This window comes from Halyomorpha halys, unplaced genomic scaffold (genome assembly GCF_000696795.3).
Source record: "Halyomorpha halys isolate HHAL.00 unplaced genomic scaffold, Hhal_1.1 Scaffold12.1, whole genome shotgun sequence".
NCBI lineage: Eukaryota > Metazoa > Arthropoda > Insecta > Hemiptera > Pentatomidae > Halyomorpha > Halyomorpha halys.
The window spans coordinates 728,282-752,152 of NW_027109908.1; the positions used below are offsets into that span (position 1 = coordinate 728,282).

The following is a 23,871-nucleotide window of genomic DNA, read 5'->3' on the forward strand; positions in this document are numbered from 1 at the left end:
AAAGAAAAAAAAAGAAATAAATTGAAAAGCTTGTATTTAGTTTGTAGACTGGTATTAATTGTAAAAGAATACTGCGGAAAAAAATGTTATTTTTCTATTATATTATATCATATAAAAATATGTAATTTATATATGTCCGATCACGGATTGATCAGTATGCTGTGTAATGTAGCAATCCGATGTATTTGGGCAGCAAGAATGAATACATTTCTTTTTCTCTTTCTCATATATTCACATGTTACTTCCTTCTTATACATACATTTATTACTTTATAATTGATGTTTATATTATATAAATATACACAGCTTTGTATCTTAATTCAATTTTTTACTTCTCTCTCTTTTCTTCACTTTATTATCTTTATAGTATTCATTTATTTAGTATTTTATCCAGGTATATTTTTTATATTATTTCTCCCCCTTTTATGTATATTATCAATGTGCTACTATATATTACAGTATACAAATACTATATACTATAGCATATCAATACTAAATACTCATGAACTCATGCATATCGGATATATTATTTTATTATGTTTAATTATTTGATATGCTCCTTTTCTTGTCTTTTAGTGTGTGTTCTGTATTTTTATATTTCTTTTATTATTTAAGTTTTTGTTAATTGTCTAATACGTTTTTGTAATTATTGTTTATTTATGCTTTTCGCCATATACCTTATTTTTATTTTGTTTAATTTACTGTTTATATTTTTTGTAGAATGTTCACATATTTTAAATCATATTTAGCTACACCTTAGTACTTTTGTTATCTTTTCCTATTACTCTATTTTTCCTATTAGTCATTCTTAATTTTTTTTTGGCCCTGGCGAAGCCTGCAGAGTGGGACGAAACATTGGCTCACATTAAATAGCTTAATTATTATTCGATTTTTTTCTGACCATCTTCCTTTTATCGTACATCACACGATCAATCAACGATCTTCGAAAAAAATAAGTAATCAGAAAGTCGACTAATCCATGAATTTATTATTTATTATAATTATTTTTTTATAAGATTATTTTGTTGAGTCATCATTATATGTAATTCATTAATTTGGGTCTGATCAACCTGTATGGAAAAACTATTAAAAATTTAAATCCCATTATAACAGAAATATTTTCTTTGTATATTTGATACAGAATATTAAAATGGATAAGAAAATTCTCAGGCATTATTTATAATTCCGCTCGTGAAATATCGATCCTAAATGCTGACCATTAAGACGCGAGAGTATTTAATCCGCTCAACAAAATTAAGTGAGTTATCCCAATGCGTATCAATTTGTGGCCCAGCGTCCAGCCGTGGGGCTAATCCGGTTAGGATAGGCGGTCCTGGTATCGGATCATGGATTGCTAACCTTCACTCATCTGTCACATGACCTGTGAAGAATTATCTCACAGTTCTCAGGTTATAGAAAATAGTGATTACTTTAAAAACTAAAAAAAAATATTGGAAGGTTGTTGATCGACATAAAAGAAAGATGGTCTTGGTGCGGTCAAAATAAATCAAAAAGTGATAAAACCATTTTTGAATTTCATTTTTAGAATTTTTTTTAAATATCATAGTATTATCTTTTCTTCGAGATTATTTTATATCATTTTTCATTCAGGGAGAAAAATTTTAATCAAAAACATCAAAGTTGTGCAATTCCCACTTAATTGGGTTGCCTAGCTACACAGCATACTTATTTAATGAGACAAATTTTTTTCAATCTTACAACATATAGGCATAACCAGCAAACAATATATAATAACTTAATGAAATATGGTCCGGGTGCGGTAAAACAAAAACTCAAATAGTAGATAATTATACTATTTGAGTTTTTTGACCGCACCCGGACCATATTCCATTCAGTTATTATATATTGTTTGCTGGTTAAACTACAACGCTCTAATAATCAAAGGTGTAACTAACTCATATTTCATTTCTATACGTATTTATAGATAAATGTAGTAAGCCAGTCCAACCATATTTGATGTACGTTTCTGAATAAATAAAATATATATATAAATTTATTCTCGATTTTCTTACGAGGAGTTTGTAAAAATATGGATACCTGACCTTCTGAATTAAAATGATCAGTAAGGTACTACCAATGCATAATTTTCCCTCGTGCTATTATAGTGTTTTTTATCCATACATCACATTTATTAATTTTATCTTATGCATACAATTGTAAATTTCAAAAAATAATTATTAACCTATTTAATTTTTTTAGGTATCTAGGTAATTAAAAAAATATATAACATATATTCTCGTACGGTTTAGTATACGTTTGTAAACATTTTAACAAATTCAGAAAGCTTTCTGAGGAAAATTTCCTTACTTACTAATCTTTGAACTTTTAGTCCTAAACGATTGTGGTTTAAAACTCATAATTGTTTCTTACATACAGAAAATATGTTTACGATTCCACTTTATTGAAAAATATATTTTTACGTCATTTTTGTTAACCTTCCACCTCACATATCGGGTCATAGGATAATTTTTCTCTCACTTTGTTAATATACCTTAAATTGTGGTAGTTTTTTAGAATTTCAAAATTGATTTTCTCAGATTAAAATTTAATTTTTCTTTGAATCGTTTGTTTGTAACTTAATATCTATGTATTAATGTCTTTAATTAAAATGATATTTATTTGTTGATTTAAATTCTAAAAATGTTATACTCAATTAGTTTTAAATCCTAATAATTAAAAACCGTTATTGTTTTAATTTTAACAAAATTATTTGGAGTTATCCAGAGCAACCAAATCCGGCGATATGGAAAATTCTAAGGTTTTCCCTGATTCGGATTGGTTAGTGACGGCGTTTCTTACCACAGACTGGCAAGACGAAACTGTCATGTTGGTTTTACATATGACTTGCCCCTTAATTAATTATATTTTAATTTTGTACCCAAAATTAATTATGGACGCCCTTACACTATACCCAGACTAAGCTAGGTTTTACGTATAGTTAATATGGGCGTTTACATATTGTGTTGATAAAGGATGAAAAGAGGTAAATGAGAAATTTTATTTAATTTAAATTTGTACCGCTACAACCCATAAAGGGTCAGGGGATCAGTACTTTGTAAGGAAGTATTGAAAAGGATTAAAATATTTGCTGTCCTTTAAATTCTTGGATTTGATAAAACGAAACATTGAAAGATGTATAGTTGAAATGTAATAGAAAAAAACCAGAAAAATAAATAAAATATCGTATACAACTATTTAATCCGTTAAAAGAGAGTTTTAAATATTTTTAAAAAATACATTTAATTTTATGGTTATTTTAATCTTTGATCTGTTTCATCCATAAATTTGCAAGTTAGATGAAGTTTTTTAAAAACTTTTCTTACTATGTATATCGTATATTTGTAAGTGTAAGTAAAAATCCATGTGAGAACTCAAATATAGGATATATTGGACAATGGCTACAAAACTTCGTATTTAAACAGTAAATTCACGAAGAATAAAGAATAAATTTTAAAGAAAGATGATCTACACCGCACCCAATTAGATAAAATAATACTGAATTAATTTTTTTTCCTGTGCGGAAACTGACTTCATTATCCAATGAATGGCAAAAGGTAACAAGATAAGTTTCAAGTTAGTATGGTACTTTCTGTTTTCTTATTTAAATTTCAAACAAATAATGATGAAGTTGTTATGTACGTGCTTATTGCCTGGAGGTTACAATATAACGACCACAGTCAAAAGTTTCTTGATTATTTTTTTACTGACTTCTAAAAATCACTATTCATCTTAAATAGAAAGAAAAGAAAAGAAATTTATTTGCTTTATCTTTAGGGATATACCTTTAAACTAAATTCTATATTCAATGATATGATTCCAAGATTAATAATAAATAAACAATCATACTAAACATATTGTGCCAAAAAAACGAAGGCCATTCTTATTGGTTCCAAGCGCCTCCTTCATACACTCCCTTACTGTCCTGTACTATTCCTTAACAACCAACCGATTCACTTCTATCCTACAATAAAAAACCTTGATGTCACCTTTGACCAACACCTCTCCTGGAATAACCATATTTCCTAAATCACATGCAAATCCATAACTGTACTCAAACAATTCCTAAAATTCCGTAATTCCATTCCTCAGAAGACTCGTCAGCTCCTAGTATCCTCTCTCGTCTTCCCCCACTTCGACAACGGATCCTTGGTGTATGGAGGGCTATCTGCAGGACAAGAGTTGAGACTGAAGAGACTCATGAACTGCTTTGTAAGATTTATCTTTGGGTTCCCTAGGCGCTCTCAAGTCTCCCGCTGGTATTCCGAGTTGAAGTGGCTCTATCCAACCTCCCGAAGGCAATACCTCCTTGGTGTTTTTCTATTCCAAGTTCTTAACATCAAAAAACCTACCTATATCCTTGATCTCCTTAAACACCAGATCCCATCCGAATGATTTATATATGCCCTCCTATAGAACCTCCTTCTTTAGCAAATCCTTCGTCATACGTGCAACCTCCCTCTGGAATTCTCTTCACATCTTCATTCGCCAGTCCTCATCCATTCTCTCCTTTAAACAACACCTATTCCTTCATTTATTGAATAACCAAACCTCCACATCTTTGTAATCAAATAAATAGGCAGGTGTTGATTAACATTATAAACAGTAGTAAAGCCAATATACCAATGTTATTACATTCTACTATCTGAAAATTTGTAAACGCTCGCCAGATAAAAATCTCACTATATGAACCATGTATTTATTCTTAGGGGACATATGTCTCAGAATAAAGTTATTTTTTTCATTTCATTCATTGTGCAATTCTATAATATTGAGAAAAAACATTTTCTTTGTAACATTAGGGGAATTCATGATCCTGTCCTAAGCGTACAACAATAAACAGTTTTAAACATGCTTGTAAGAAGTGCTCCTTAATCGTAAGGCCAGCCGTTACTTCACCTGTGTAGAGGACTATACAGATAGTGTAGGAGAGATCGAAAGAGAACCTTTATGGTTAACTCAGCTAGTGAAATTTTTTTAGGGGGTCTATGATAACTGTATATATGAATATTAATGATGGTGGTTGATAGTGATGGTGTGAATTATATAGAAAGAAGTTGACTTATTCATGCTTCTTCTCTTCCGCATCCCTCTATTTCCCCTCTCCTCTATTGCCGGAGGGTACTTCAGGAATGTCTTTAATAAATACATAAATTTTATACTCTTAGTCGAAGATTAAATAATTATGGCTATATATAGTCCAGTAGTAATATTTTTGTTAGTCTTTTCTTTATTTGACCCCTTTATAATGCCGCTGCAGTTCCGGGGTTGTAAAGACCTACGTCTCAGACAGCCCCAGTTAGTCATGTTTGAGGTTTAAACTATTTAATCTAATATACCTCCTCAAGTTAATACACACCTTGTCCACATAATGCCATCAGCTCGCTTTCATTCCAGTTGATTGTCATCCAGATACTAAGTATCTGAAAAAAAGGTGCTATATAATTTTTTTTTTTTTTTTTAAATATTTTTTAAACTCTCTTATCTAAGAATTTCAGGTCATAGTAAGAAGCTATTAAAAATTAATAAAATTTATTCGTTATATCAACAATAATATATTTTTATAATCTATTTAAATGTGATATGTTTATATACAACTTATATAATTTATTCATTAGTCTATAGGTTCCATTATATGAACTAAAATAATTATTTCAAATCTTATCATAATAATGTTATTATAATACAGGGAAATCTCACTAATTCAAACCATTTCATAATAAAAAAAAATAAACTATAATTGAAAATTTTATTTTATGTATGTTGTGTATATATTATTATTATTATATGGGCAACAGATCGTGGAGGCATGTCTTGACGTGATTTTTTCGTAGGGTAGGTTAGTTACTCCCATGCCAATTTTTGTGAGTGCCACCTATTGCCAAACGGGCCTCACCCGAAAAAATCCCGGATAGGGGCGGGCCGGAACTCGCAACCTTTGGGTTGGTAGACAGGCGCATTGCCACATTGCTACCGTCGCTGACCTATTGATCACGGTTTTTCATAAAAGGTCTGTGGCAAGAATTCCTATGAAGCTGAAATTGTTAATGGCGCCTCTCTTTAAACTTTATATGTGCTACTATATATTGCAGTATATAAATACTACATACTATAGTATATTAATACTTATTTAATTATATAGACAGCACTCAAATAAAATTAAGGATTTGTTGCGCACATAAAAAGATAAGCTCATGAGAATACCTAAATTAAATAAATGGCAGGCAACTTGGACCAGCACCAAAGAAAACGAAGAGAAATTAGGAGTACTGTACATCCATGGATTGTACTTGTGTCTATAAATTTGATACTAAACAGTTTACTTAGGTAAACTTTTATTCGAAGGGAAACATCAGTTCAAATTTTTCTCTTCCTCAAGATAGTATCCCTGGTCTCATACTCTACACCGTCTATACAGCTAACATTCCAACCAACCCTAACACTATCCTCACCACGTATGCCGATGACACATGTGTGCTCGCTGTTAATAATAACCCATTAATAGTATCCCAAAATCTCCAATCCCATATCACAGCCCTCGAAGATTGGTGTCGTGATTGGAGGATTAAGATAAATTCCAACAAATCCCATCAAATCACCTTTACCCTTCGTCGTAAACCTACTGACTGCCCTACAGTTTCATTTAACGATGTTACTCTTACCCCTGTCGAACAGATCCGCTACCTTGGACTACATTTGGACAAACGATTAACCTGGAATCCTCACACCAGACTGAAAAGACAGGAAACTGCGCGTCGATTTCGACTATTACAGCACTTACTAGACAAACGGTCTATACTTCCAACACATTACAAAAGACTGATCTACATGACTGTAATAAGGCCAATCTGGACATATGGAGTTGAGCTTTGGGGCTCCACTAAACCTTCGAATTCCTCTCGTATTCAATCCTTACAATTCAAAATCCTCAATGCTCCTTACTTTGCCACAAATAAAATCATACATTAAGACCTTAATGTTCCCTATGTAACCGATCGAGCCCGAACCAGATATCACTCCTTCCATTATAAACTCTCTAACCTCTCAAACCCCCTAGTTTCTAATCTTGCATCCTCTTCCATTCGTGACAATCCTGCGAGGCGCCTGAAAAGAAGATGGCCACGAGACCAGCTAATGTAAAATGTCATTAGAGTGCTACCAATGGATAGTTTCTCTACACACCTGTAACACTCCAATTTAACTGAGATCAGATTTACTAAATGTATTATAACGTACAGTTGTAAATAGCAATAAATAAATATTAAAAAAAAATTTCTCTCGTCTATATAAAAGGAAATCGGAAACAGTGTCTGTTACTATTAATTATCAAATGTATTGATCTATAAATATTTATTCATAATATCATTATATTTAAGAAAATGCATTGATTACTTAAAGTTATTTCTTGTGCGCTATTGGTCTGAACTCTCACTGATTGATCAATAATATAAAACTTGACAAATGAATTTCCTATTTTGGCCCCTTTTTGGTGCAACTATTCTGTTTTATACAAGAGCAACATCCTTAATCCAGGGTTATCATAATCATATTGAACGCAGAGTCTCGCGCTCCGTGTGTTTAAAACAGCCTGAAATTATAAATCCTCCCATTAAATTGAAAGCTTCTCTAAATATATTTAAGCTCCCATCAAGGAGACATCAACAAACAGCACATGCTGAAGACCACAAATGTAAACTTCATACCCGAAATAAAACTCCTAAAAGACCTTTGATTTTTTTTATTTATCTCAAAATAACATGGAGAATAGTTCACTAAACAATGAGGTTTATGTAGAAAAAATCATATAAATATTTTTCTGTTCAGTATTATACGTTTTTGAAGAACTGAATTCAAATTCCTGCTTGCTTCATTTTTGTGACAGAAATAAAAATAAAGTTTTTTACTTTTTTTCGCTTATAACTAGAAAAATAAGCACTTTTTGAAAATTAACGTTCACTATAAAAAAATATAATAAAGTACATAAAATTTATTTCAAAATGCATATATTAGATAATAACAGATATTAGTTTGTCTCATATGAATTTATTGGTACACATTATCTATGTGAGGTGTTTGAAGTTTCGCTGTCGCATTCTTCTAGTCGCTTCCCTCATCCATGTTTAGTGGAGGGCGAAAATAATGAATACTTTGAATTTTCGCCTGGTGTCCGGAAAAACGTCTCTCTATCTCAGAGGCTGGCCATCTTGTCATCAGCTCTGTCACGGTTGAGCCAAATCCATCTAAATCTCATATTGCATGCTATAAGGGCGGCATACCAGTCGCGGCGACCTCGGGATCTTCTAGTACGCCCTCTACTGGTACACACCTCTGGGGCATCAAAAAATGAGCCCTGACCCCGATTTTATTCAAAATAAAAAAAAATTCAGAAAAATCGGATTGTGTAAATCCAACAGCATCTTCTAATTTAAAGCAGGGATTGAAGTGTATTAGGTTGTTTCTTTCCAATTGTTTCGTGTAAACCGAAATAGTTATATGAATCCCTTGTAATGCAGGCATTGCAAGGGCCCTTTTGGCCAGTGGTGGAACCTAGCGTCACCTATAGCTCTCTCTGTGGGGGGAAGAAGGCACTAGAGGCATGAGAGCCATTTTTTCTCTGAGCAAGCAGTCTTTCTTAATACTGACCAATCTACGGATTGGACACACTCTACTAACCAATGAAAACTTACTGTCAGGAACATCAAGACCAACGTGCAGACAGTGTAACCTACCACTAACTGTTACCACATACTGACAGACTGCAGGCATTTCATAGACACCGGATTACCACATCAATTGGCAGCTTTATTAAACAATAACATTTCGGAAATATTTGATTACGTTCAGAAAACAAATATGTCCGAATTCATATAAATAGTTTAATTTTATCGCATAAAATAATTTCACTTAGCGTTATCGAATAAAAATATATTTATTTTTTGTGTTCCTTTTATCTCTCAATTATATTATATATATAATAATATATTCCTCAATATCAAATATTGCTATTAAGTTAGTTTAACAACGACCCTACTAATGCATCACAAACACTACAGGCACACATAACATCTATTGAAGAATGGTGTAAAAACTGGAGAATGAAAATAAATCCTGACAAATCCCACCAGATCACCTTTACTCTCCGTCGTAAACCTCTGCCCTCCTGTCCTACAGTATCCTTTCTAAATACACCACTAATGACTGTTGAATAGATTCGATACTTAGTACTCCATCTTGACAAGAGACTTACTTGGAATCCACACACAAGACTGAAACGACAAGAAACTGCTCGTAGATTCCGATTGCTACTACACTTACTTGACAAACGCTCTAAACTTCCCATTCACTACAAAATATTAGTATACACTACAATAATCAGACCAATTTGGACATATGGAATTGAGCTCTGAGGCTCCACCATCAAATTCTTCCCGCATCCAATCGTTACAATCCAAAATTCTACGTAAAATCCTTTATGCTCCTTATTACGTCACAAATAAACTCATTCATAAAGACCTTAACATCCCATTCGTTGCAGATTTGACCCAAAACAGATATGCGTCTTTTTATTCCAAACTACTTAACCATCCTAACCCATTAATTCTTAATCTTTCATCCTTCACAATCCCTGATAATCCCCTGAGGCGTCTGAAAAGAAGATGGCCACGGGACCTAATTTAAATTAATGTTTGAAGTATGGAATGGGTGGTTCCTTCCCAAGATTTTCAAGTGTATATGAAACATACTACATATTTACTTTTTGTATTATTTTGTACTGTTGTAAATTACAATAAATAAATAATTAAAAAAAAAAGTTAGTTTATATAACTAGTATAGATATGATGATATGTTTACGAGAGGTCAGTCGATACGGATAGGCCAACATCACCTTTATTGTGGATTGGCTTATATAACATTAAAAAAAAAAGTCTTTAATTTCTTTTCTTTTATTTATATTGAAGATTAAAATTTTTTCCTGGATTTTCTTTTTAAGAAATTTGATTAAATTCCTAAAGAGGTGTATAATCTATTATATATTTTTCTACATTATACAACAGTTCGGGTCATTTTTCTTCTCTTCAGTTTATTCTAAATATGAATTATATTATGCAAATTCATATAAAAAATATAATATCAAGAAGCTCTATTCAACACACTCACTTGGTAAAGAAGCATACTTTATAACGACTATCTTAAAGTAACAGTTTACGTAATAAGTAAACCTATTGGAAAATATCACTTCAGTTTTAGAGTTAAGGTTCTGCTATGTGCAAATTTATATTAACTCTGGATTTTACCCGCTGAGACCTCATAACAAGGCTGTACTTTCACATATGTTTTAGGTGGGTTACCAATATTTCGGTAGGAACCATCGGATTGAATAATCAGACACATGGAAATTGGAAATCTTTTGTGCCGTTTGCTCAAAATAACGTTACATATCCTGAAACAGACCCTGTGTAATTTAAGCAATGAAACCCATGAACTGTAGTCTTTAGCTTAAAATATTTTTATAACAAATTATAATGTCGATGAAATTATAATTTTACATACTTATCCCCACTGTGAAGTAATGTAATAAATTAAGAAGAGTTTGGGAAATTATTCTGTTTAAAAAAAATCATTATAGGTTCATATTTTTTTTTTTTATCATCAAATGAATAATGCAAACCACTTAAAGAAGTGACTCAGACATTTTCAACTTCGGTAACAATACATATTCAACTTCTTCTGAATAATTTAAGCGAAGAAAGAAAAACATAACTTCAGGATCTTGATATATTCTAATAAGGTTGGGCACAAGTTCAACAGATGATATAAAAGTACCGATAATTCAAGAAAGTTTCATAACCAATTATTAAACAATAAGGACATTGTTTTTTAATTATTATAAAAAAAAAAAGATCTACATGACTGTAATAAGGCCAATCTGGACATATGGAGTTGAGCTTTGGGGCTCCACTAAACCTTAGAATTTCTCTTGTATCCAATCCTTACAATCCAAAATCCTTCGTAATATCCTCAATGCTCCTTACTTTGTCACAAATAAAATCATATATAAAGACCTTAATGTTCTCTATGTAACCGATCTAGCCCGAACCAGATATCACTCCTTCCATTACAAACTCTCTAACCACTCAATCCCTTTAGTTTCTAATCTTGCATCCTCTCCCACATGACAATCCTCCGAGGCACCTGAAAAGAAGATGGCCACGAGACCAGCTAAGGTAAAATGTCATTAGAGTGCTACCAATGGGTAGTTTCTCTACACGCCTGTAACACTCCAATTTAACTTAGATCAGGTTTACTAAATGTATTATAATGTACAGCTGTAAATAAATATTTTTAGAAAAAAATTATTATAAATATTGTAACTTTTGTGTTAAATAAATTGTAGCAGGTTGTGATTTCATTGTTGTTGATGTCCTTTGTTGTGATTTATCGAATTAGTTTCTAAATAGGATGTTTTCAAGGTCAAAGGAATATAAGTGGGCTCTTCAAGAAGACAAGGGAAGGATCAGTGAAGAATTGTTATCCCTGCTTTTATTGCTTAAGCAAATATTACAAAAGAAAGGATCCAGAACCGTTTCTCTTAAGGAATACTTACCCGTTTGTATTAAGGAATACTTAAGGTTGAGATTGGAATTCAAATATTCAAGAAATTACCCTTATGTAAATGTTTTCAATTCGTTTTGAGGAGGAACTTTAGATACTTCCTTTCATTTATTGCGGTATTTTATAATCAAGTTACCCTAAAAAATTTACACCAGAAATTTGATTTGATTATTTTGGCGGATCATTGTTTTTTTATATGTTAATACCGGAAAAAATGATTTTATAAGATTTGTTTATTTAATTTTACCATAAATCACAGACAACTTTGTTAATTAAACTTTTTATTAATATTTATTTATTGCTATTTACAACTGTATATTATAATACATTTAGTAAATCTGATCTAAGTTAAGCTGGAGTGTTACAGGGATGTAGAGAAACTACCCATTGGTAGCACTCTAATGACATTTTACATTAGCTGGTCTCGTGGCCATCTTCTTTTCAGGCGCCTCGGACGATTGTCAGGAATGGAAGAGGATAAAAGATTAGAAACTAGGGTGTTTGAGTAGTTAAAGAGTTTATAATGGAAGGAGTGATATCTGGTTCGGGCTAGATCGGTTACATAGGGAACATTAAGGTCTTTAGTTAATTAAACTTAAGTTACAATTAAAATATAATAAAGAAAAATTCAATGTTTATAAATTTGTACAATAATCTTAAAACGACTAATATAAAACTAGTGTCAAGAGCGAATCCTCTTCAGGACTCGAATTTTTGTCGATATTTGAATAGATTAAAAGGTATTATACCTTAAAAATATTTGTTTCTATAAATGGATTAAGGGAACTATATAGAGATGGCAATAAAATCAGTTTAGGTTAGAATTTAAAAATGTTTTTATAATAATATTATTAAAGGCCTCGAGAATCCGAAGATTCGATGCTGATACCACCAATCGTTCTCTACATATATTTGTCTAATGTCGCTCCTCCTAACCTATACTCTCTACTAAATCAGTCTTAATACTATCATCCCATCTACGTTTCAGTCTACCCGTCGAATGTTTACCTGTGTGTTCAGTGTTTATTAATATTTTTGGGATCCGTTCGTTACTAAGTCCCACAACCTTACACGACCATCTTATTCCCAGCAATGCAACAACTTGAATTATATTTACCGAGTGGAGTTCCATCAATTCAGCGTTGTGTAGTCTTCCAAATTCACTTGCTAATTCAATTTTTTATGATATATTTTATGTCATACAAAAACCTGATCTTATCGTCAGATGCCACGTTTCGTATCCGTAAAAAAATAGTGGGAAGAATAATAGTTTAGTAAATTTTAACTTTTAAGTTTTTTAACAGAAGGAGCGAGATAAGCATTTATAAAATTTAAAGAAATAATAAGCATTTCCCGCCTTTATTCTCATTTTTGATTCCTGTTTTTTTTTTTTTTTCAAGTCACCATAGTACTTAAATACTTGAACCTATCTACCTGTTCAATTGTATTTACTCCTATACCAATATAACCAACCAGATTTCTCCTGTTTCTACTACAAATATATCGTATTTATTTCGGGACATATTTCCTTACTAGAAAATATGTCCGTTTATCGTTCTCGCAATGGTTAGATTTTCTACTCAAGTTGAGTGTTTGCGGCTTTAGCGCACTTGCTCAGCCTCCACTGGCTCACTACCAGTGATGCGGCGAGGGAGATGCGCTGGGATCTTTTGAGCTCTGCTCTACCCCTCACATGTGGGGGATAGAGTGGGCTCAGGGATCCTCAGGTCGATTGTGTAAATATTGTATATAAGAGTGTAAATGTGTAAAAAAAATAATAAATGTTGATTATGTTCATTTTATTTATTCTTCTGTTTGTATATATTTTAAGAGAGATTTTTTTTTCATTCATTTATTTATTTTATTAATATTTTAGTATGAATGTGATCATTATTATTACCGATTGTCCATAACTTATAATATCTATCAATAAATAAAATGTATTTTAAAAAAGAGTTAATCATCATAGTTGTATTTATTTATATAGTTTTACAACATTAAAATGTTTTACAGTGGTAAAATACATACCCTATTACTTCCGTTCCCTGACATATACTATTTTTACCTCCTTCTCTAGAATTAATAATAAATAATGATTAATTTGTTTTTTGTTCCCCAGGTGTCCGCATATACCTTAGTGGCCATCAGTATCGACCGCTACATGAACATCCTCTGGCCACTAAAACCAAGGATGTCCAAGAGCGCCGCCAAGTTCATCATGCTCTTCGTTTGGCTAGTGGCGCTCCTCACTGCACTACCGATACCAATCGTATCTACCCTCGAGCAGCCCTCCCCGTGGCACAAGCACTGCAAGAGGTAAGGATTTTAAGGATACTCGAAATATATTTATAAATTACCAGGCCAACATTTTTTCTGATACCAATAACTCTCACTTTGTACACAATACAGGAAAACCAGGTAGAGGAAATATTTTTACTAGAGAAATAAATTTGATATTTAATTGTATAGACCAGAACGAATCAGTTTTCAAATCAAATAATTTAATGAACTTCATGTGATCAATAGAATTGAAACAAAAACTATGTTTTTACCTTCTATGGTCCTTTGGTACCATTTATCACTAACATTTATTTAATTTTTTTTTCATTATATAAGCCTTATACTTATAGGAGCGCGGTAGCCCCGTGGTAAGGCGCGTGGCTACTAACTCCAAGGACCCGAGTACGAATCCGGCTGAGCAGAATATTGGGGAAAAGGGTTCTGGAGCCCTCCTGGGGTCCACCGAGTCTCTTAAATTGGTTACTCTTAATTGTGTAAAAATCTGGCGGTGGAGCGTGATGCTGACTAAATCACCTCCTTGCACAACCAATAGTCTAGGTACAGTACTTCCTTACTAAGTACTGAGCCCCTGAACCTTGATGGGTTGGTATTACAGATATTATTTTTTTTTTAATTTAAGTAATCCCAAAGAGTGGTATCAGCGTGGGATTGTGCAATTGGCTAGCTGATGACAACTGACTATAGTTTGAGTATTAATTGTATTTTATATCAATGAAATAATAATACAAATTTTTGGTAGATTCTTTTTTTTTTTTTTTTTTATACACCCCATTCAAAATATATATGCTGGTAGATTTGAAGTGAGTAGATATTTCACAATCTTATGTTCAAGTGACAGGTCAAATTATATGACACAAACCACTCCTCCTTAAAACATTCAAATTTATTGTTTTATGTGTCAGTTTGTGAACAAAAACAAAAAAATGGTACCTATTCAAATATTCCTAACCAAATAAATTAGGTTAACAAGGTTATTCTAAAACAAATCAAATATTTTTAGTTATTACAATTTTCTTAGAACTTTGTCGATAAAACACTATGACTTTCTAGCCAATGATAATAATGCTATGTACTGTCTTGAGTTTAATCGGGATGCTGAAGGCAATTATCCAAAAATAAGTTAATTAATTAATTATACATCGAGTCCTGAAAAAATATTATTATGATTAGATTCTTTTTTCAAAGACTTTTTGTGTGTTTACCAGTTTACCAATTAAATACCTTTATATTAAAAAAAATGTTGTTACTATTAATTATATAATATAATAAGGGGTGCTATATTGGGTTATATAGTAGTATATAACGAGACTAAGTATTTATTTACAATTTATTGCTATGATTAAAATGATTGTAATGATTCAGATAAAGGTTGCCATAAAATATAGATTATTACATTATTACTTATTGTTTAATTTATACTTATTGCTGCTGATTCATGCTGTGGGATGTAGTTCCGTAGGTGTCGTCTTGTTCATAAGGGATGTCTAGGTCTCGTGGCCCTTCTTACGGCTTCGTCTGGTCGAAGTGCATCTTGCTCCGCTCCCGCTTCTGAAGCCTGGTCCTCACTCGTCTAAATCTTCCTTTCCACTTCCATTTTGGGGCGTTATTTTATTTTTTAATCTCATTCCTCATTGGCCATAGGTGACAGAACGCTCCCGAGGTAGCACTCCCCAGGCCCGAGAGTGGGTGAGAAAGTTTTGACATGTCCAGGAAAGGCACCTGCTTAATTGGATTATGATCCTTCGTCAAAACTGTCTGTCACAACCTGTCGTTTTTTTGTAACACTAAAAGGATAGTAAATCTAATTTTCGCAGGGGCCTCAGGTAATGTGGCAAACTTAACACAGATGTGATCATATCCGGGGACGCAGTAAATAAAAGGTTCCTTGAAAGATACCCTGACCAGATATAGGGACATATGGCGGAAAACCTTAATAAACGACATATTGTTGTTGCAGTAATGGTTAATGCCTCGATACATAGCAATAAATACTATAAAAAAAGAATAAATTTTAAAGAACTCTAACACGATAGATTAAGTAACAAAACAAAAAAAAATTGTAATATACAAAAAAACAACTTTGTAATAAACAAAATAATAACTTTGTACTATACTTAATGTAAGAACGAAATAGTTTGCTGATCTCATCTCTGGTCAAATGCTTTTCCAATATACATTCTCTCCAAGCATTACAGCAGTTCCTCGATGGACTATGAAAAAGGCAATAAATTTTCCGTAATGTGATGACTCAGTGATAGAATTTGTTCATGCGGGCGCGATTGTGGGTTGAATGCTTAAGTGCTATCTTGGAGGTACGGGTTAAATTTCAATACCAAAAGATATTTTCCGAAATAATTTGAAAATTATCGTATCGAATCAGTTAGTTAAACTGATTTTATGTATTCGTTCCCTAAATAATTTATTTTATTGAACATTTATATCAATAGTACTAGAGCCGGGGAGAAAAAAAGGCAGTAATCTCACCCCAATTTTTGATTACTTTAATGAAAACTAGGTATAATTAATAGTCAAAATTGATGAGTCTGCCAGGTATAGGTAGGGAGAATAAAAAAGGCAGCTGTTTCAAAACCTTAAAAAAACACTAAATTTTCATTAGGAGCTCTATATCTTAAAAACTACCAACAAGACTAGATAATCTAAGAGACCATTATTTTAAGAAGAGTAAATTTTCTGAAATATTAGCCCTAGAAGAGCTATTTACGTCCAATAGTTCTCGAGATATAGCTTTTTAAAAAGCAAAATTTATTAAAAATCTACTGAAAGATTAGTCGTTAGTTAATTTATGTTGAGAAAAATATATCTCAGGACCTATGCGACCTACAGATGTCTACCTGCGCTCAAATTAAAGTTAGTTAAATTTAATACAAAATAGTTAATTATGTTTACCTTTGTAGGAGTAGTAGTTTTTATGATATTTGACAAAATAAACTCACAAAATGTTAATTTCTAGTTGCTCGTATAAAATGTTGGATATTTGAAAAAATATATCTCTAGATCTATAAGACCCACATATGTCTGCAAACACTCAAGGAGGAAATTTAACTTACTAAAAGTAGTTTATGACACTTATCTTCGTAGGGGTAGTAGTTTTTATGATATTCACACATTAATGTAAATTTGGCAAATGAAAATTTGTCCGAACAACTATAAATAAATTTATTTTAGCAAATTTTATGTAAACTATTACTCCTACGAAGATAAACATCATAAACTACTTTATAGATAATTAAACTAATGTCAGTGCTAATGGACATCTGTACGTCAAATGGTTTTTGAGATATAAATTTTTCGAAATAAATTCACTAACTACTGATCTTTCAGTACATCTTACACAACATTTTTCTGAAACGTTGCTTTTTAAAAAGCTATATCTCAAAAACTCTTTAACGTAAATAACTCTATTAGGGCTCATAGTTTAGCAAATTTACTATTCTTCAAATGACGTTCTCTTAGGTTTTCTTGTGTTGTTCCTGCTTTTTAAGATATAGAGCTTCGAATCAAAAATGATTTTTTTTTTATCGCTTTGAAACAGCCGCCATTTTTCATTCCCCCTACCTATACTTGGCAGATTCATCAATTTTGACTATTAATTATACATAGCTTTCATTAAAGTAATCAAAAATTGGGGTGAGATAACTGTCTTTTTTCTCCTCTTGGGTTCTTGTACTACTAGCTTAGACTATATGTGTCTAACTAACAAGGGAATGTAACGCACATGGGATCTCTGATTAGTATGAAACTGTTTTGTAGTATAAACTGGTGATACTAGTTCGAAAAATATTATAAACGTGTACGAGGCGTCTTGCCAATGTGCTCTAGTTGCTGAGGAAAAAATTTATTACATATTTTTTTATGTTATTGTATGCCACTATTGTGCTATAGGAATTTATTAGTTATTGTTATTATATCCTAATGTTTTTTTTCGAGTAAAATAAGAATAAGAGGTTTTTGATTGTAATAAATGAGCTTAAGTGTCTTAAACAAAATAATTGGTCCATCTGCAGGTTGAGGTATAGGTCTTGGTAACATGCAGTGGTGCCGGTTCGAATAAAGCCTAAAGGGTTGACTTTTGTTTCTGTGGCGGTCCTAAAAATTAAAACTTACCCCAAACCATGGTTAGAATAGTGTGGTATCCTGTAAATAACTCATCCCTTTCCTGCATATCATAAATTACCAGGAAGAGTGACCAAAAATAAAGAAGAAAAAAACTATCAAAAAATAAGTTTTCTACTGGACTTTTAAATGTGGTTTCCATTATTTAAGCTGCAACTAAGAGTATATAATTTTAGTATTTATAACCTTTTTAAGGTTTTAAGGTCTTAATAAATTTTATTATAGCAGTAGTGCTTAGTAAAATTCTGCTAAGCTTTCTAATGATATAATCAAAGGTTCTCTTTTTAAAAATAAAAAAAAAAGTCTATACAAATTGCAAAAACCGAAAGTCACTTGCCGTTTGCTATTCAAATCCAACGTAATTATAACCATCTGGGCCCTGTTTCATAATAAAGTACAAACTAATACTATTAGTCTGTCGATTTAGCTTAATACAATTACACTGACTTGTACAATAGTAACTTGTACTTTAGTACTTTTTAACAACTGTAATAATACTAATAGTCCTCCCTATTATGAAAAAAATAAGTATTAGTGTAATTAACACGTTGTTTCTATAGTTTGTATTATGAACCAATAATATTAGCTTTCATTATGAAACAGAGCCCTGAAAGCTGAATAGCTGTTCCAAGCAATATGAATATTTTTTTTAAAATTTGATGATTAAATATATTTGGAAAACTGTTTAAAATCAATAAATGTTTCCCGAACGTTATATTTTATATCTTAAGTTCTAATTTGTTTATGAAGGTTTGTGGCAATAGTCCAGACAGAGATTATTGCATATTTTTTTTGTTTCTGAAACAATATCGAATCCCTGTAAGACAAAAATTTTGTTTTTCAATTAGTATTTAAGGTTTTTTTCAGGTGTGAGTAACCAAAATCATCTTTTTCTCTATAAAAAAAAAATTCGCTCACTTTGCTTGGTCAGTCTGTCTAAATTATTTATATATGGGGGTAATAATAAAACACACCTTCCAAGTTTTTATCAGTGGTTGAATAAAAAAAATAAAACGACTTAAAATGAACACTAAACCTAAAAAACCACTGCTACGGGGACAATTTGTCATAATGTTCTTTTTAATTAGTTGAAATTTACAACAGTACAAAAAATATATACATAAAGTAAATTTGATAAATGCTTCAGAACATATGATTATCTTAGGAAGGAATCGTCCAATGGTGATCATTCAAATTAGAAGCTCCCGTGGCCATATTCTTCTCAGACGCCTCGGAGTATTATAAGGAAATGTTAAAGATCAGAGATTAACAACTGATGGGTTTGGTTGGGTAAGGATTTTAGAATGAAAACACGTGTTTCCATTTAGGACCAAATCTGCAACTCTAGGTTGTTGACTTCTTTTAGGATGAGTTTATTTATGACTTAATAGGAGCATTAATGGTTTTGGATTGGAAGGATTAGCCATGGGAGGAATTTGATAGTTTGGTGGAGCTCCAAAGCTCAATTCCGTTACTTTTTGGTTACTGCCTTTAAGTGATTTAGTGTATCTGTTTTGTATTTTTTTCATGTATTAGAAGTAAGAGCCAATCTATTGTTCATTACTGAACAATAGATAAATAATAGATTATATCACACACCTCACACTAACAGGCATTACCTAACAGTAAGTTTCTTTCCAAGGTGCGTGTGCCGAGAATCTTGGTGGTCGCCTGGAGCCGGCCAAGCTTACTCATTGAGCCTCCTCAGTCTCCAGTACGTCGTGCCATTGGTCGTCCTCCTCTATACTTACACTTCGATAGCAGTCGTCGTCTGGGGTAAGGCAACGCCTGGAGAAGCAGAGACCACCAGAGATCTTCGGATTGCCAAGTCCAAAATAAAGGTTAGTGATATTAGTAATAAATAAATTATATGGTACTTGTTCAGCCCACAGATTTTTTAGGTTATATGGTTATAAAATTGAGGTAATTTTTAATTAAGTGAAAAGGTCAAGGAGCGCCATCTACTGACACCAGAAGCAACTAGTATTGGCGCCATCTAGAAATAACAGGGACAACCAGACCAGATGCGGCTAATCTCTAACAGTTTGAGCCTGCGGACTATGCAGAGAGCTCTGGCCTCTCGCACTTCGTCAGAAACTATTGAGGAGATAACAAGAATAGCTAAGTAGGCAGCAGAGGGTAGCATTGGGGCACACCACGGAAGGCAGTAAGCCCATCAGCAGTTGAACACATTCCATATCAGGAGCCAACGTTTCGCCCCACGTTGCAGGGCTTTGTCAGGGCTAAAAAATATACAAACACTTAAAATAAGTAAAAAAGTAAATAGAAAATTACAAGGGTATAAAATGAAACGTAAAAATTAAATAAGAAAAATAAAATGCTATAAACAATAAATAAAAACGGAGATAGTAACAGATAAAAAGAAAAAATATAAAAGAAAGTACAAACTAATAGATGAAAAAAAGGGGGATAATGGTTTTTTTATCATCATCTCTGAGGGTTTTTGAAATTTAACTACACAATTTTGAGAAACTCATGTTGAGACGCCTGTATACCATCCTTGATTCCAACCACATAATCCCAGATCACCAGTTTGGATTCCGAAAATCCCACTCCACTATCCAGCAATACCATCGTGTGATTGATGTTGTCTCGTCTTCATTGGAGTTCGAAATGTACTGCTTGGAAGTCTTTCTTGATGTAGAACAGGCTTTTTATCGGGTCTGGCACCCATGACTGCTATACAAGATCCGTAAATTCCTATCCCCTACATACTTCCTCATTATCCATACTTATGTCTCCGACAGATTATTTCAAGTAAATTACAACGCCGCTTATTCATCCCTATTCTGTCAGTTTGCTGGTGTACCTCAGGGTAGTATCCTTGGTCCAATCCTTTATACAGTTTTCATAGCTGACATCCCAACCCATCCTAACACTATCCTCACCACGTATGCCGATAATACATGTCTATTTTCAGTGAACAATGATCCTTACATTGTATCCCAAACCCTCACATCACCAAAATTGAAGAATGGTGCCAAAATTGGAGAATTAAAATTAATTCTAATAAATCCAACCAAATCACATTTACACTTCGTCGTAAACTAATGGCCTCTTACTCTACAGTATCTGTTAATAATACCCCACTTATTCTTGTCGAACAGATTCGTTACTTAGGACTACATCTCTACAAACGACTGACATGGAATCCTCATACAAGACTGAATAGACAGGAATCTGCTCGTCGATTCCAACTATTACAACATTTACTAGACAAACGGTCTAATTGCCAATCCATTACAAAAGACTGGTCCACATGACTATTATAAGGCCTATGTGGACATACGGAGTTGAGCTTTGGGGCTCCACTAAACCATCGAATTCCTCACGAATCCAATCCTTATAGTCCAAAATCCTTCGTAAAATCCTTAATGCTCCTTACTTTGTCACAAATCAATTCATTCATCATGACCTCAATGTCCCATACGTTGCCGATTTGGCCATAACCAGATACCATTCCTTCTATGGAAAACTTCCCAACCACCCAAATCCACTTGTTTCTAACCTGGCTTCTTCATTACCTAATACCTCCAAGGCGTTTTGAAAAGAAGTTGGCCTCGGAATCTTCTCTAGAAATGTTATTGGAGTTCTATCAATGGGTAGATTCTCCACATGTTTGTATCATGTCGCAATCTCACCTACAGCAAATTTACTTGTTGTATATATGTTATACAGTTGTAAATAACAATAAATAAATGATAAAAAAAAAAAAATACAAAATTTCGAATTTGAGTGAAAATACTTGAAAATAACCAAGTCTTGCAAAATCTGTCTTTTTTTGTGTGAACTGTCTACTCAAACGTTATACTAAACTAAAATTATTTATTTAACACAGGACTATGCCTGGAATGTTACAGGGACTATGTTGTTAAAATAACCACTACAAGTGATTTTATACATTTTTTTTTATTGACAAATCAGGCTTTTTTTTTTTATTTTTATACCAGATCGGCCTGGTGGGCCTTACATGGTTGATTTAATTTATATTATATATATATTTTTTAACTGTTGATTATGAGGGGGTATAGTCATACAAATGACACCCCTAACTATATACAATGTTCTTATTAAAAGAAAAAAATAATATAACAAATAGATAAGAATAATGCTTCTTAATGAAAGAGGAAAGTAAAATTAATAACAAAAAATAATGATATTTGTACACTTAAATGAAACAAACAATTCCTTTCTTATAGAAAAAAGAAACAAGTCACTTTGAAAAAGGGAAAAGAGAGGAAAAGAGAGAAAAAAAATAATAATGAATACATAAAATGAATAATAATAATAAGTGGATAGAGGTAGTGTGACTATGAATTAATTTTATATTTATTAAAAATGAAGAATGTCCTCCAGCAGTCTAGCCTTCAGTCTTCGGGTTGAGGTTGGGATTCCCAAGTTGTAGGTCACTGTTCCTTTAACTGTCAGCAACTGGGAGTGGAACTTCAAGAACCGTTTTTTGATGTAATCCTCTATTGACTCCATATGTAATTAACAAATCAGTTCGAACGATTTTAATTAAAATTGACATATCAATTCAGTGAACTTTAATTCAGGTAGGTCTTACCTTCTTTAAAATATTCTGACAGGGCTTATATGATATCATTTTTATAAATTCTTCTACTAAAGTACCTCTTTTTCTTTATTTAAAATAATCATCATTTTTTATTTATTTATAGATTCAGAAATGTACGTCCAATGTGATCCGTCTGGATGTCGATACCAAAATTACGTATAAAAATGATAAACATAAATGAAATATGAGTTACAATTTTGATTACTAAGGCGCTTTGGAGACTGCTACAACTTATAAGCTAGAACATTACAGTATGAATTAATTTCGAGTATTAAAACTAATAAAATACAACTAATTACAAAATAATAAAATGAAAATGAAGTAAAAAGAAAAGGAAGAACTCGTGAAGCAAATAATAAAAATGATTTACAACTAACATATTAATAGTAACCTCAAAAATTTATTTATTAATTTATCTAACTTCCTAAAAAGAAAATCCAGCATTAATTAATAATAATGAACGAATTCATAATACGTATGCAGTGAACTTCATTATAAATAAGAATATAATATAAAATATAAAAAGAATTAAATATATAATAATCTACAACATACAATAATATATACAATATTTAACATGATATCTAATATAAAGATTTTTAAAAAAATATTGCATTATTTAAATAAAACAATATTATTTAACAATACCGTCTCTCATTCTTATTTTTAAGAATAATTGGCATATCACAGCCCTCGAAGAATGGTGTCGCAATTGGAGAATTAAAATAAATTCCAACAAATCCCATCAAATTACCTTTATCCTACGCCGTAAACCTACTGACTGCCCTACAGTATATTTCAATAATGTTGCCCTTACCCTTGTTGAACAGATCCACTACCTTGGACTACATCTTGACAAACGACTAACCTGGAATCCTCACACAAGACTGAAACTGCACGTCGATTTCGACTATTACAGCACTTACTAGACAAACGGTCTAAACTTCCAATTCATTACAAAAGACTGATTTACATGACAATAAGGCCTATCTAGACGTCGTTGAGCTATGGTGCTCCACTAAACCTTCGAATTCCTCTCGTATCCAATCTTTACAATCCAAAATCCTTCGTAAAATCCTAAATGCTCCCTACTTTGTCACAAATCATATCATCCACAAAGACCTTAATGTTCCATTTGTAACCGATCTAGCCCGAACCAGATATCAATCCTTCCATTACAAACTCCCTAAACACTCAAACCCATTAGTT

At 32.2% G+C, this 23,871-nt stretch overlaps 1 protein-coding gene across 1 annotated transcript in view; it reads left to right on the forward strand.

Moving 5' to 3' along the window:
* RYa-R (RYamide receptor) overlaps positions 1-23,871 on the forward strand; it is a 707,678-nt gene that overhangs the window by 360,124 nt on the left and 323,683 nt on the right. The window contains exons 3-4 of the mRNA XM_067048067.1: positions 13,750-13,946; positions 19,708-19,906. Of these exons, the coding sequence (XP_066904168.1) occupies positions 13,750-13,946; positions 19,708-19,906 (396 nt within the window). The remainder of the gene's footprint in view (positions 1-13,749; positions 13,947-19,707; positions 19,907-23,871) is intronic.